The following is a 17,194-nucleotide window of genomic DNA, read 5'->3' on the forward strand; positions in this document are numbered from 1 at the left end:
GAGTTCGAAAAAAAGTTAATTTATGTATGCTATCACCATTCGCGGTTCAGCGAGAAGTAATTAATTACAAAGAACGTGCTGTACTGTGAACTATATGCGTGGCATATGATGTATAAGAACGCAACTGGCCATCTGCGCACAAGATGAGTTGCGCGTTAGTTAGTTCTGCGCAGGCCGCCAGATAGCGTTGATTGTCGGCCAATGGGGCTCAGGCGAAGTTTCTGGAGTTCGCCGTTGCAGCGGCCGGCCGTCGTGGCGCTACAGTCGCCTACAGGCAATGTATATAACGTTCGCCAGCGGCGCGTCAGTCATAGTTTGTTGTTAGCTAGCGCTCGTTGAAGAGGCTTCGAGGCATTAATTGCAAATTCTGTTAACCATGTCATTTAGGAGCTTGCGATTAAGCTTCCTGGGGGTGGCGGTATGCGCCCTGCTGCTGCCCCTCGCGGCATCTGGGGCGGCGGGCGGTGAACGGCAGGAACGAGACATGAGCGGCTTCTTCGGACACGACTTCTGGAAACAGTTCGAGCGAGGGTAAGTGTCACATTCATAAATTGATAAACTAATTCTTAACAACTAAATGCTAGAATTTCAGTGCGTTGCTGTCCATATATAAGGTTAACAGTCTGCTACTGTAGCCAACTCTTTACTCTTCGTTGAAATTTAATCGTTATCTGCGATTTTTGCAGATAGTTTTTTTTTTTTTTTCCTCAATAAGACGGCAATTTTTAACCTCTGAAGTATGTAAAACTAAAAAGAAAAATTAATTTTCTGGAAAATTTGAAGTATATTATCATCTGCAATGCATTTAGCAATAAACAAGTTCAAGTTAGTGTATTGTTGACAAGTTTGCGCATTACTTCAATGGTTGACTAATTTCTTATCTGTGCTTGCAGCAAAGCTCCTATTTTCGAACATTTTTTCACTCATATGTGATGGTGTTTCATCTTTGTAATTTCTAAGAAAAGACAACAAACAACTCGTTACAGTCTACTGCGCAAAAGAGTAGAACTTGGTACAGAATGAAAAGAGTGGAACTTTGTTTAGAATGATTTTGGCGCTGTATTTATGTAAAAGTTCGATAGTGGTTGTCGTCTTCGTACTCTGAACGCAAGTAAAAATAAATTCTATAAATGTTCCACGAGTCGCTTCTCTCATTCTGCCGTAGATAAATGTATTTAACAGTGCACTGCGTAAACGAAGACAACTTGGGTAGCTACAACACATATGATCTATGTTAACAGGCTTCGTTAATGAAACCAGATACTTTGCTGAGAGCCGTATTTACTGCAATTTTTGCATTAACTGATTACACGTTTTCGATATACCAAAAGGTAACCGGGCTAACCGATCAAATATATTACATTACCGATTCTCGTAAACATTTTCACATGTCATTAGTTTCTTTGTTCCCACATCCGTAGTTTCCATCGCATATGCTTCCTCCGAATTGTGTTTTTAAATTTTCAGATTTCAGTTTTACCGTAATTTGGTTGACGTGAACAATTCATGTCTAAATCTCGTAAATGAAAACAATGAAATAATTAGTTCGGCTGTGAAAATGTGATTGTATACAGTTATCGCCGTGCCTACAGTCACACCTCAGATCCGAGTAACTGCAATTAGCGAGGGTGAAGGGGAATGTTGAAGCTGTTCCCGCCCACGCTATTGAAAAGCGAAAATCACAACAATAGCATGCAGTTGTGAATTGAAGTCACCAGCGCAGTCCTTTTAAAATAAAATGAGTCTGTAACCATGAAATACAATCATGGCAGGGTTTGATGCGCATTAAATGAGATAAGGAGAAGCGAATATTTCGCCAAGCCATGGTTTCAGTACTGCGTGACATCGTAACATCGCAGGGACCACAGGACGAGCAGAGTACAGGTTTCTCAGCCGCCGACTTCGTTGAAAGCGACTACAAAGCTGATACTCGAATTACAGGGAAAAGAATTCACAATGGATCGGTTGTATGCACAAGAGCTGGTTGAATATCAGATATTTCGTGGGTATTTGGGGGTATGGCTGTGCTCGTTCATGAAATGTAGTAAGCGGTACGTAGTATAGGTCATGTCGACGCTGTGTTTCTTTTGGCTTTTGAGAACATGCGAAATATCCAGATACCCGACTGGATTGAAGACTTGCTGTCAAATAAACACCGTGTTTTTCTGAAACGGCGAGGCTCCCTAAGAATCAAAGGTAGCATCCAACGTGCCTAAAAGTAGTGTGATAGGACTACTGCTGTTCACGATATAGCAAATGGCTAGGAGTATAACTTAGTAGCCATGTGAGGTCGTTCACAAACGAAGCGGTTGGCTACAGGGAGGTGACATCGTTAGAAAGTGTCGAAATACAAAGATGATCAGCACCTACTGCAAAGATTGACAGCTCACTCCAAGCATTTACGAACGTAATGAGATGCGTGTAAATAGGCTAAAGGATCTGATTTCAGAGTGATTCTTTCATTCTGCAGCGGAATATGCGCGGTTCTTAGAAAATTCGTGGCCACGGTTAAAATTGGAGCCGGACCGGGGCTCCAGAGCCCTAGCGCCGTAGGATGAGGCTAAGCAATCTTTTCGCAATTTAATCTCTTCCAAAGTGCTGCAGTGTGATGATGTTATTTATTCAATAAAAAGTAAAAAAGTTCATTTTCCGCTAAAGGGAAGGTGGGTGGGTTTGTGTCCATGTCCGGCACTCTGTTTAAATCAACCAGAAGGTTTCGATCCCATATCATTTTACTACGTGATCGTCGAGCAGTCACTGGAATTAGTCACAACCTTGAAGTATCTCAGAGTATCTGTCGGAGCGATGAAGCGGCAACATACTCTTTTTCATTAAAAGTATCCGACCACCTATTAGTGCTCATTAATATAGGGTATGTGGACACTTAGCCTTTATGACAGATTGACCTCTGCTGGTGACATTTTCAGTGTGGTGTCTGAATTTCTGTGTGCGAATGGCAGCCCATTTTTCAAGAGCCGAAACCAAGAAGGTACTGATGTTGGATGCCGGGATCTTGAGTGAAGTCAACGTGCTAACTCATTCCCGGGTCGGGACTCGTGCAGGTCACTCAATTTCAGGAATGTTATTGTCAACAAATCATTGCCTCTGTCATGTTGATACATACAGTCAGCGTTTCCGAACTATTCCTGTACTGTATGCTGTACAGTTCTGCAAAATGCGTTCATAGCCTTCCGCATTTAGCATTTCTTAAACGCAATAGGGGATCACTCCCAAACACGAAAAAGAGCACATTCCATAACACCACCTCCTTTGTTCTTCACTGCTGGCACTACACATGATGGCAGCTAATGTTCTTCAGGAATTCGCCAAACCCAAACCCTTCAATTGGACTGGCACAGGGTTCAACATATAACATGATTCATCATTCCAAATCGCTCTTTTCCACTCATTCACTGCCCGCTAGCGGTACTCTTTACTTCACCACAAGCATCACTGACCACATAAATGTGTGGCCAATGAGGAGATGCTCCATCATTGTACCTCAGTCTTTTTAAGTGCGTATGTACAGTCATTGTGCTAGCTGGGCTGCTGATAGCTCTCTGGAACTCACGAGTGATTCTTTCTGCTGATTTCATGCGATTCTTTTACAACGATCCTTCACAGCACTTGATAGTCCCTGTCCGTTATTTCATAAGTTCTGCTATTCTTGATTTAGCTGTGTTTGTTGCTTCACATTGTCACTTCAGTCACATCACGAGCAGTCGACTTGGGCATATTTAGCAGAGTTGGAACATCACCGCTGGAGTTGTTACCCAAGTGATATCCAATGACTAGTCCAAGTTCTAAGTCACTGATCTCTCCTGATCGACCCATTGTGCTGTTGATGCTTCTCTACCGCAACGTAATACTCCCCACCTCGTTTCATACTTGCGGCCCGATCCTCAAGACACGTAGAGATCTATTCTACAATACGTAGGGGTGTTCACATACTTTCGATCAGATACTATAAATCTAGCCCTGGATAGAGACAGATGCCAGATGCAAATTTTTTTGGACAGATACTTTGGATGTGCCACTGGCTCGCGAAAGAGAATGCTTAACAAATCCCACATCCGATCCATTCCAGAGTGTTGTTAGTCATTTGGGTCGTATTAACGAAAGAGGTAAAACTGATTCAAAGAAGAGCCACACAGAAATGTACAGCAAACTTTAGTGCAAAAATTTACAAGAAAGAAGTTGTGCATTGCGGAAAACTTACTCACTTTAATTTAATTCAGAGAGGCCACGTTCCGACGACGACACTAAGGTAGAGAAATTCTACACGTAGATGAGTTGTGGGGAGTTGATATCGTGCCACGTACCGTTCGGTGACTTTAGGTGTTCAGATGTAGTTGTAGAGGAATATTAATTTTGTTGCCCATTTTAAATTGACGTAGGTATGTAGGGCTCATAGCAAATAAAGTTAACAGGGGACATTGGATTATACCAAGAAGGTCACATGTTTTTGACTTATGTGTCACTGGTGATGGAAATGTTGAAAAATCGGAATTGGCTCTGTCATCCCGTGAAGACCTCCAAAAAAGTTTATAAATTGGAAATTTGTGGTAAGGACTTATGGGACCAAACTGCTGAGGCCATCGTTCCCTAAGCTTACACACTACTTAATCTAACTTAAACTAACTTATGCTAAGGACGACACACACACCCATGCCCGAGGGAGGACTCGAACCTCCGACGGGGGGAAGTCCAAAGTTTATAAAACCAATATCAAGGCAAGAAAACAGGAACATAATTCGTACCTTATGTACCACTTCTGTAATGACCGTGAAGACGAAGTAAGACCAATTACCCAGTCAAGAAGTGATGTTCATTTATTTCATTTTTGTTTATTTATATTTATTATCAAGAATCATATCAGAATGATGTAGGTCAAAATATACAACACACAGCATATATTACATGTTTTTTGAGGATACTTTAGGTAACCTATGAGGATAAGACATGTGATTCCTGACCCATTTCGTCAAAGCACCGGGACAGCAGGGTCTCATTCCTTATGTCAGCGTGTAATGGCACGAAAAGGAGGTTTTAGGAGACTTCGCAGTATTTGATTGCATGTTGATGATTATGACTACGACAGTGAGGGATAGTGATGTTGGTGGAGTAACTCGTACCTCCTCCACTAACTGGGAGGGGATCAATGGTTCAAATGGCTCTGAGCACTATGGGACTTAACATCTGAGGTCATCAGTCCCCTAGAACTTAGAACTATTTAAAGCTAACTAACCTAAGGACATCACACACATCCATGCCCGAGGCAGGGTTCGAATCTGCGACCGTAGCTGTGGCGCGGTGCCAGACTGAGGCGCCTAGAATCGTCCGGCCACAGCGGCCGGCGGGGCTCAATGTTTCAAACAAGATGACACCACCATCTGAACTTACTACACGGGATAAAACTGATCAGACAATCCAAACTCTCACTGACATCATTAAGGGACGCTGTACAGTAGCTATATCCTCATTTTAAGGGTGCACTTTGAAAAACATAAGGCTCAGGGAACTGTAACAATGTTCATCTTGTAGGTGATCTAACTCACTATTATAGAAATTAATAAAGTTCCTATCCTGTCCTTATATCCTCTCTTTGAAAAAACAAGTACAAGCTCTCTCGGGCACTCTGGGATGTACTCTGTTTGAGGCATCTCTGTGTATCTGAGTGACCTTGACAATGTATGCCTTTTTTGCACATAACGTATTAGTATAAAAAAATGTGTTGGTCACAGGGTTATTTGCTCCTTCAAATCACTGCAAAAAATAGTGATACAAATTAGAAAATAAATAATTGAAAATATATTAAGTGCCATAATAGGAAACTGACTAGTTCTAAGTGCCAATAAGAAAGTTTTTGTTCAAACCGCCATTAACACAAAAACACTGTATTTGGGATAGTAAAAGTACAGAAATACAACAGATATTTTAGCTAGTAGAACTGTAATTAACAGAATCAGTTTCTCATTTCTTTTACATTAATGAAAAAATCTCTTAATTACACAACTCCATTTTTCGGATCGGGTGTTGCAAAGTTTTAAAGTAAACTCCACGTGCTTGGAGGAAGAAATGGCATCATTATAAACAGGTCTTTCTGTTTCGCAACTTTACGGTGTAGCTAGCATACACCTGCCATGGTCTTTCCTCTTTCGGATACGTTAACATTATCCATTCTTCTGTTTCAGGATAAGAATTTTTAATAGTTATTTGAAATGAGTGAGTGAGACACTGACTATACTGCGTTTGGAGGTCTTACACGCCTGCATTGACTACAAAGTGTTTCAGCAACATCTTTAAAATCAAAGAAATCAACTGTATGCACTACAACGGCATTTGGAACTCCTGAGACAAGCCGTACTTGGAAAAACATTTTTCTCCATAATTTGACGCCTGGGACAAGTCTTAAGGACATCCAACAGAGTACCGAGATCACAAAAACACTGTAAACGCGTTTTTGGAAAAAAGTCACTTACAATGTTTTCTATTTCCACTCTTCAAGTGTCCACCAAACCTGCCGTGATCCGAAACACCTGCATCGTATGGATAGATTAAGCAACCACGTCAGGCATCAATTACAACACCGATGATCGTGAGGACATGGTCATCAGATCGATTTCAACAGCACTTCGAACCCGCTTGACCATTCCCATGGATCACGTCGGCCACTGTGTGTAGACACATTAGACATGAGAAATAAAAATGCCCCTGAGCCTGGTAATATTACTCCACTGAAACTGAAATACTTGCTGCCTCACAGCGTTGTCTTTCTCAAGAATGTTTATAAAACCTGTCTTCCGACCTTTTCAGTGCGCACTGTGGTGTTAATGCAGTCTTCCTTCATGCGCCCAATACGCGATTGGAACGGAAGCAACCCTGACTCGTGTTACGATCCTAAGTATCCTCCGCCATGCACTTCAAAGTGGTTTGCAACGTGCGTATGCAGATGTTGACGAAACTTAATTCTCTAACATTATCCACAAAGCAGTCCTCAACTGCAGGCCTAACAGCAGAAGGGCTCTGAATGTCCCATAGAATGATGAGAAGAAAACTTTAATATTAGAGCGTAATACTCGTCCCAGGTTTATAACATATCACGATGACGATTCCCTGTTAGTGATACAGAAACGGAAAAACGACACGGTTATAAGGCTAGACAAATTTGAGAAACCTCGTAGCCGCGATACAAGGCGAACGGACTTTAATCCAGATCTCGGGATTTGGTTCACCTTCGCGTAAAAATTAACGTAGTCTAAAGACTTTTGGGTCCCATTTGTTGGGTATTTACACAACCTTGAGAGCGCGCGCGCGCACACACACACACACACACACACACACACACACACACACACACACACACACACTCACGACACATGCGGCCAGGAAGCGCAATAAAAGGGTCGTTATGAGTTAGTACAATGTGCGAGAAGCTACCGATGTATTGTCCAAAAGCTAAAAGATCTCCAGCGTTGCGGCACTTAACGCTATTGTGTCAATTTTTGCTTCATCTGTGAGCAAGGGCTCCAGTTTTTACACCGGGGTATATGTTTTTTTTTCCGGAACCGGTTGTTGCAACATGTGGGTTTGACAAGCGTAGAGCACAATAGGGCAGAGAGAGCGTAGTGGCAGGTCGGCGGATGTGTCGATTACAGCTATCACGCTGCGGAAGTAGCGCACGGGGATCGCGCCCACCGAACTGCCCGCTGATCTGCGGGCGGCGAATGATAAGCTCCATACGGACGTCCGAGTGTGTCCAGTGATAGTGACGACGATCGATACTCAGCCCCCTGTCGCTCTGTGACAAAAGTACTGCGCCGCAGAGGCTGACATAGCTGACTCGTAATGAAGCCATGTAAAGCTCAACCAGAGATTGAAGCCTCGCTGTTACTGTTTCTGAAACCACTGCTACTCGTTCAGACTAGTAATTCGACTGAAGAACATTCGTAAGTCCCATACTAAAAACCGATACTAGGAACCCTGAGAAGGCTTTCGCGAGAAATTAGGAGTATTTTTTGTAGGCTTCCTTCCGGCTGAATTTTTTTAGTGCTTCCTATGAGTTTTTCCCGCACGTTTTCAGCATGAGACAATGCGTGCCGTCGCACTTCGTATCTGCTCGTTGCCTTGTGTTAATTAGATATAATCTCCGTCTACGGTGAGGTAGCTAGAGTCGTAGCTTAACCTTGGGTTGTACAAGTAGTGGGCTGGACATTGGCAGAATTTTATTTGGAGATCTATCCAAACATTTGCTTGACACATTTAAGTAAACCGAAATTGACAGCACTGGTGTAAATGCACTTTGACTATTGCGCTTCCGAATACTGGTGCACTATCTCAACGTCTGTGAGGCTTATTGTGAACACAGCGGTCCTTTTCTTGTGGTGTGTGTGTGTGTGTGTGTGTGTGTGTGTGTGTGTGTGTGTGTGTGCGACAGTTGTGTTTGAAGTGTCTGTTTGAGTGTAGATGGCTATTTGGATATGTCGTGTGTCATGTTTGTGTTGCGTGATGATTGGAGAAGAGAGAGTTTGAAACTGGTGCCGACACGTATTCTACTGCTCTCGAATAGCACCAAAGGATCGCCGGACTTAACGACACTATCCGACGGTCAGTTCAGCACCAACATTAATCACATGCCCCACGCCACAACAGATTGTGGAGAGGTTCGAAATTTAATACAGAAGATTTGCGCAGCTTCTGGTGATCGGGAACTGTAAGCCACCCACCTCCTTTTCTCCCATTACCTGGCAAATAATGGCGATGTAAACTTTTTCTACCATCACGATTCGAACCGTCCTGCCACCACGATGAGCGCCACTGTACAGGCGTTACGGAGGTGGGAATCAACTTCTGTCTTTCTCTGGGATAACATGTTGTGGAATGCCCGTTTGACAAACTCACAATCTAACCGAAAATCTGGTTTTTAGGGCGTAATTAGGAGATAAAGTGGGGATTTCGCTTAATCTATATTGCCACTGCGTGGTGAATTCGCGTCTTAGAGGGTAGAGGTTAAAATTCCCGTCCGGGCAGATGAAGGTTGCCTGTTGTTTGTCGAAATGAGTTAAGGCAACAGCCGTGATAGTACCTCTGAAAAAGACAATGCCGATTTCTATCAACCTTCCTTGCCCATTCCGAACTTGCGTTACGTCTCCAATGACCTCGCCGTCTATGGGACTCTAAACCCTAATTATCATTTTTCTTTAGTTTTCACCACGTTCTCGTAGCTACATTTCACCAATAATATTTCCGCCCTGATAGCTGAGTGGTCAGCGTGACGGATTGCCGTTCTACGGCTCCAGGTTCGAATCCCGGTTGGGTCGGGGGAATTTTCTCCGCTAAGGGACTGGGTGTTGTGTTGCCTTCATCCTCATTTCATCCCCATCCGGCTCGCAGGTCGCCCAATGTGGCATCGAATGTAATAAGACCTGCACCACGGCGGCCGGACCTGCCCCGCAAGGGGCCTCCCGGCCAATGACGCCAAACGGCTCATTTCATTTCCATTACCAATAATATGTCTTAGAATTCTGATAAATGGATAATTCAACCGATACGTAACATTACAACCGACTGAGTCGATAGTTTTCCAAAAACCGACTGCATCGATTGTTTTCATCCGGTTGTTTCCCATCAGTCACCATGACGCCATAAGTAACACAGCTGTGCCTCTGCAAAACATTGAAAGAATGGGTCCTCTCTCCATATCGCCGCCGTACTCGCTGACGATTGTCATCCGGAGTAGCGCAGAACCGCCATTGCATCGCTGAACACAGTGCAATGCCATATATCAGCAGGCCATGCTTTCCAGTCACGGCACCAATCAAATCTCAGCGGTTTGTCGTGATGATAACGGCATTCAATGCGTGGAACGGTAAATCCCTAGTCCGGCTGCTGCTAGCCGCCGACCAATGGTGTGGGATGACGCGGAATGTTGCAGGAAGTTCATTGCTTGACTTTCGACGTCAGTGCAGATGTGGAGGGGCTACGATGTGCTTAGTGCACAATGTGCTGTTCCTCCCTTGTGACAGTTAGACATGGTAGACCACAATCTCGACGACGAGTTTGCCTGCCCTCATGTTCCTATGCAGTCCAACATCGGGCCGTTGTCGTACCCGAATGCCCCACAAATGTGGATATTGCACGATCCGACCAGCAGGCCAAATGGAAACCCTTTCAAACTTCGTCAGCCTGGTGTTAACACTGTCTCACCCAAGTACGGAGCATCTTCGTATCCTTCACACTTGCACTCAACATCTGACTGTTCACGCCAATTATACAGGGTGTTACAAGAAGGTACGGCCAAACTTTCAGGAAACATTCCTCACACACAAATAAAGAAAAGATGTTATGTGGACATGTGTCCGGAAACGCTTAATTTCCATGTTAGAGCTCATTTTAGTGTCGTCAGTATGTACTGTACTTCCTCGATTCACCACCAGTTGGCCCAATTGAAGGAAGGTACTGTTGACTTCGGTGCTTGTGTTGACATGCGACTCATTGCTCTACAGTACTAGCATCAAGCACATCAGTACGTAGCATCAACAGGTTAGTGTTCATCACGAACGTGGTTTTGCAGTCAGTGCAATGTTTACAAATGCGGAGTTGGCAGATGCCCATTTGATGTATGGATTAGCACGGGGCAACAGCCGTGGCGCGGTACGTTTGTATCGACACAGATTTCCAGAAGGAAGGTGTCCCGACAGGAAGACGTTCGAAGCAATTGATCGGCGTCTTAGGGACCACGGAACATTCCAGCCTATGGCTCGCGACTGGGGAAGACCTAGAACGACGAGGACACCTGAAAGGACGAGGCAATTGTTCGTGCAGTTGACGATAACCCTAATGTCTGCGTCAGAGAAGTGGCTGCTGTACAAGGTAACGTTGACCACGTCACTGTATGGAGAGTGCTACGGGAGAACCAGTTGTTTCCGTACCATGTACAGCGTGTGCAGGCACTATCAGCAGCTGATTGGCCTCCACGGGTACACTTCTGCGAATGGTTCATCCAACAATGTGTCAAACCTCATTTCAGTGCAAATGTTCTCTTTACGGATGAGGCTTCATTCCAACGTGATCAAATTGTAAATTTTCAGTCAATACGTGTCGGCTGACGAGAATCCGCACACAGTTGTGCAATCACATCAACAACACAGATTTTCTGTGAACGTTTGGGCAGGCATTGTGGGTGATGTCTACGTTCAATGGAGCACGTTATCATGATTTCATACGGGATACTCTACCTGTGCTGCTAGAACATGTGCCTTTACAAGTACGACACAACATGTGGTTCATGCACGATGGAGCTCCTGCACATTTCAGTCGAAGTGTTCGTACTCTTCTCAACAACAGATTCGGTGACCGACGGATTGGTAGAGGTGGACCAATTCCATGGCCTCCACGCTCTCCTGACCTCATCCCTCTCGACTTTCATTTATGGGGGCATTTGAAAGCTCTTGTCTACGCAACCACGGTACCAAATGTAGAGACTCTTCGTGCTCGTATTGTGGACGGCTGTGATACAATACACCATTCTCCAGAGCTGCATCAGCGCATCAGGGATTCCATGCGACGGAGGGTGGATGCATGTATCCTCGCTAACGGTGGACATTTTGAACGTTTCCTGTAACAAAGTGTTTGAAGTCACGCTAGTACGTTCTATTGCTGTGTGTTTCCATTCCATGATTAATGTGATTTGAAGAGAAGTAATAAAATGAGCTCTAACATGGAAAGTAATCCTTTCCGGACACATGTCCACATAACATATTTTCTTTCTTTGTGTGTGAGGAATGTTTCCTGAAAGTTTGGCCGTACCTTTTTTGTAACACCCTGTGTACTCTGTGAGGCCTGGTAACAACACTAAACACAAACATCACTAAGGTACTCTGATGACCTTCCAACCTGTCAGAGGGCCGGTCGTTGTGGCCGAGCGGTTCTAGGCGCTTCAGTCCGGAACCGCGCTGTTGCTACGGTCGCATGTTCGAATCCTGCCTCGGGCACTGATGTGTGTGATGTCCTTAGGGTAGTTAGGTTTAAGTAGTTCTAAGTTCTAGGGGACTGACGACCTCAGATTGTAAGTCCCAAAGTGGTCAGAGCCATTTGAACCTGTCAGAGGGCATTGAAACTCTTCACACACTCGCCGATAGTGTGTTCATGTAGAAAGTTAGTTTGACATCCGACCATGTCTTCTGGGTGATTGATGTCGGGCAGTGTATATTGTTCTTTGTGGGCCATTGTAGCAGGTGTGAGTGATGGCGGTGCAGCGTGTGGGGGTGACCTTGGTGCGAAGTGCAGCGCAGCCGGGGAAGCCGGACAAGAGCGGCTGCAGACGGAGCGGCTGCAGAGCTCGGCCTATCGACCGCAACAGCAGCCTGCTGCAGCACCGCTCTTCAATCTGTACCGAGCAAACCTCCCGCGCCCAGAGGCTTACAGCCGCCAGTTTTTGGCGAATCTCTGAAGCGTACCTGCCCTCGTAAACCTTCTCTGTTCCACTGGAGACTCCAGCCACTGGTCCTGCAGCTACATCTACATCTACATCCATACTCCGCAAGCCACCTGACGGTGTGTCACGGAGGGTACCTTGAGTACCTCTATCTCCCTTCTATTCCAGTCTCGTATTGTTCGTGGAAAGGATTGTCGGTATGCCTCTGTGTGGGCTCTAATCTCTCTGATTTTATCCTCACGGTCTCTTCGCGAGATATACGTAGGCGGGAGCAATATACTGCTTGACTCCTCGGTGAAGGTATGTTCCCGAAAATTCAACAAAAGCCCGTACCGAGCTACTGAGCGTCTCTCCTGCAGTCTTCCACTGGAGTTTATCTATCATCTCCGTAACGCTTTCGCGATTACTAAATGATCCTGTAACGAAGCGCGCTGCTCTCCGTTGGATATTCTCTATCTCTTCTATCAACCCTATCTGGTACGGATCCCACACTGCTGAGCAGTATCCAAGCTGTGGGCGAACAAGCGTACTGTAACCTACTTCCTTTGTTTTCGGATTGCATTTCCTTATGATTCTTACAATGAATCTGTCTGGCATCTACTTTACCGACGATCAACTTTATATGATCATTCCATTTTAAATCACTCCTAATGCCTACTCCCAGATAATTTATGGAAATAACTGCTTCCAGTTGCTGACCTGCTAATTTTGTAGCTAAATGAAAAAGGATCTTTCTTTCTATGTATTCGCAGCACATTACACTTGTGTACATTGAGATTCAATTGCCATTCCCTGCACCATGCGTCAATTCGCTGCAGATCCTCCTGCATTTCAGTACAATTTTCCATTGTTACAACCTCTCGATATACCACAGCATCATCCGCAAAAAGTCTCAGTGAACTTCCGATGTTATCCACAAGGTCATTTATGTATATTGTGAATAGCAACGGTCCTACGACACTCCCCTGCGGCACACCTGAAATCACTCTTACTTCGGAAGACTTCTCTTCATTGAGAATGACATGCTGCGTTCTGTTATCTAGGAACTCTTCAATCCAATCACACAATTGGTCTGATAGTCCATATGCTCTTAACATCTGCGACTTTCTCATACACCATTTGATCAAAAATATCCGGACACGTATTAGTGGACATTAATGCAGCTACCCTTCGCCTTTATGACTGCTTGAACTCTGCTTTTAACACTTTCATTGAGGTTTCCGAATGTCTGTGTAGGAATGACAGCTCATTTTTCCTCAATAACCGAAACCAGAGAAAGTTGTGATGTTGGACACTGGGGTCTGGAGTGAAGTCACTGCTCTAACTCATCTGTAGGTGTTCCAATACTTGGCACGCCGGTCCATTTCAGGAATGTTATTGTCCACTCATCATTCCCTCATTGATGTTACCTCATGACAGGGTGCATCGTCGTGCTACTACAGTTATCGTTTTCGAACTGTTCCTCTATTGTACGCAGTATAAAAGGCTGTAAAAAGTGATCATGTCCTTCCCGAGTAACAAGGGGAGGCCACGACGTTTGGAACGCGGATTTACTTCAAACTTCGTGCACTCGTAGTACTACATTAGGACAACAAAATGTGTAAGCAGTAGCGCGTACTTATCAAGCGTTATCGAGAAAATCGCAAGATAATTTCGGTTGTCAAATATATACCTGTGCGTGGCAGTTTTTACCAGGAAGAGGCGGCAGCCGAGTGGGTAGCGTTCAAGCCCCGTAATTGCTGGATCGAGTAACGTTCGTCAGTTTTTTTGTTTTTAACACAGTCATTTTCTTTACTATTTATATTACCATTGATATAATGGAAAAAATAGTTGTAATCGGATGAGCTTTTATTAAATTTACAATGTTATTTGGCAGTCTACAATTTTTTATTATCACAAATAATATAATATTCATAACTATCGACTAGTAAACGACCAAACACATAAAGTGATACTGAAAATGTATGCTTGTCCGTGTCTTCAAAATTGTTCGTATTTAATCGAAAAAGAACGAGAAATCGCTTCTCGTGAAGACGCTATTAAAATATACTCGATACTGCATGATCCTTTATTGTATGATTATATGATAGCGGAACAAACACTGGTAGCAGTTACTTCTGTAAAATATCTGGGAGTATGCGTACGGAACGATTTCAAGTGGAATGATCATATAAAACTAATTGTTGGTAAGGCGGGTACCAGGTTGAGATTCATTGGGAGAGTGCTTAGAAAATGTAGTCCATCAACAAAGGAGGTGGCTTACAAAACACTCGTTCGACCTATACTTGAGTATTGCTCATCAGTGTGGGATCCGTACCAGGTCGGGTTGACGGAGGAGATAGAGAAGATCCAAAGAAGAGCGGCGCGTTTCGTCACTGGGTTATTTGGTAACCGTGATAGCGTTACGGAGATGTTTAATAAACTCAAGTGGCAGACTCTGCAAGAGAGGCGCTCTGCATCGCGGTGTAGCTTGCTCGCCAGGTTTCGAGAGGGTGCGTTTCTGGATGAGGTATCGAATATATTGCTTCCCCCTACTTATACTTCCCGAGGAGATCACGAATGTAAAATTAGAGAGATTAGAGCGCGCACGGAGGCTTTCAGACAGTCGTTCTTCCCGCGAACCATACGCGACTGGAACAGGAAAGGGAGGTAATGACAGTGGCACGTAAAGTGCCCTCCGCCACACACCGTTGGGTGGCTTGCGGAGTATCAATGTAGATGTAGATGTAGATCAATTATCAGCGCCGATATTTGAGGAAATGCTGCGTTATGCATGATTTGCTTCCAAATTATCGGCTGAAAGAGAGGTTACTGAAAATCTTAACGAGGTTTGTTTTTTTCCACGGAAAACCTCAAAAGACCTTGTGCACACGGAAACAGCATTTATTCAATGCAGCTGGTGCCGTTTAACTTTGTTTTCCATGTTTTTACGAAAAATACCATTCTGCCATTCTACTCCTAATGTCGAAGGCGACGATTAATTGTACATCTTTCGAAAGCCATCTGTGCCGGTCGGAACTTGGAGATAAGTCGTTTCGGGCTCCTTCCAGGTATAAGGAATTTCTCATACATTTTCAGTATCACTTCATGTGTTTGGTCGTTGGCTAGTCGATAGTTATGAATATTATATTATTTGTGGTAATAAAAATCTGTAGACTGCCAAATAACATTGTAAATTTAATGAAAGCTCATCCGATTACACGTATTTTTCCTATTATATCAATTGCAATATAAATAGTAAAGAAAAATGACTGTGTTAAAAAGAAAAAAAAACTGACGAACGGGACTCGATCCAGCGATCCACCGATTGTGGGGCTTGAGCGGTACCTACACAGCTGCCGTCGCTTCTTGGTAAAAACGGCAACGCACAGGTATATATTTGACGACGGAAATTATCTTGCGATTTTCTCAATAACGCTTGAGAAGTACGCGCTACTGCTTACACATTTTGTTGTCCCAATGTAGTACTACGAGTGTACGAAGTTTGAAGTAAATCCTCGTTCCAAACGTCGTGGCCTCCCCTAGTAAGTATTTTCTTAAGCGCAGAGATGGGACCACATGCTAACCGAAATATACCCCCACACCGCAACATCAGCACCTCCGTTCTCCACAGTTAGTACTAAACATGATGGCAGGTGCGTTCTCTAACCAGTCGCTAACTCAAATCATTCTCCCGGATTTCCACAGGGCATAGTGTGACTCATCTCTCTGCAGTGGGGTCTCTGCTTACCCACCTCAAGCGTCACTTTGCATTAACTACAGAAATACGTGGCATATGAGGAGCCACTCGACTATTATACCCTATTCTTTTTAACTCCCCGTGCAGTCATTATGTCAGCTGGATTCTTGGCAGCACTTTGGAACTCACGAGTGACTGCTTCCGTACATTTTATGCTGATTTTTTATAACCACCCTCCGCAGTACTCGGCGGTCCCTGTCCGTTGGTACGTGCCTTAGTAAAAGTGTTGAAACATTCCTGAGGGATTTGACATCCAATGACTATTGAGCTTTCCTAACCGACCCATTGTGCTATTGCCTCTTCTCTACTGACAACAGAACTCCCACCGCCTCCTGCAGCATCCGCCTACCGTGACATTTTGTTATCGCCGAAAGAACATCATGGTCTCCCTCAACCCCTGTAGTTTCATTTCGTTTCCTCTTCCCTTTCTGGTGCTTCGCTTTTTTTTTTAAGGTGATGTATTTTGCAGAGTGTATGTGCAGATGTAGACATGAACAAGACAACTGAATTATAGGCGTGAACAAGAAAACTGAATTAGTCTTCGGAATAGTATGTCCAAAAATGGAAAACGCTAACTTAGTTTCAAACCCCTAATCTTGCTATCCTTGCCTGGACAGCACTCTTACGTACTCTTTCCACATATTTCTCTGTTGAAGTGAGTAATGCGGTATGGTACAGGATATAGTTCGTTACCCAGAATACACGGATAGCTTCATCTAGAATGAAATTTTCACTCTACAGCGGAGTGTGAGCTGGCAGATTAAAACTGTATGCCGGACCGAGACTCGAACTCGGGACCTTTGCCTTTCGCGGGCTAGTGCTCTACCGACTGAGCTACCCAAGCACTACGAGGTACTGGCGGAATTAAAGCTGTGAGGAGGGGCCGTGAGTCGTGCTTGGGTAACTCAGTCGGTAGAGCACTTGCCCGCGAAAGGCAAAGGTCCCAAGTTCGAGTCTCGGTCCGGCACACAGTTTTAATCTGCCAGGAAGTTTCATATCAGCGCACACTCCGCTGTAGA

General features: G+C 44.3%; 1 protein-coding gene across 1 annotated transcript in view; it reads left to right on the forward strand.

The window, feature by feature from the left end:
• Window positions 1–320: 320 nt before the first annotated feature.
• Window positions 321–17,194, forward strand: part of LOC126416217 (transforming growth factor-beta-induced protein ig-h3-like) — a 114,798-nt gene continuing 97,924 nt past the window's right edge. The window contains exon 1 of the mRNA XM_050083813.1: window positions 321–531. Within this exon, the coding sequence (XP_049939770.1) occupies window positions 377–531 (155 nt within the window). The 5' untranslated portion in view covers window positions 321–376. The remainder of the gene's footprint in view (window positions 532–17,194) is intronic.

Source organism: Schistocerca serialis, chromosome 8 (assembly GCF_023864345.2).
Source record: "Schistocerca serialis cubense isolate TAMUIC-IGC-003099 chromosome 8, iqSchSeri2.2, whole genome shotgun sequence".
Lineage (NCBI taxonomy): Eukaryota > Metazoa > Arthropoda > Insecta > Orthoptera > Acrididae > Schistocerca > Schistocerca serialis.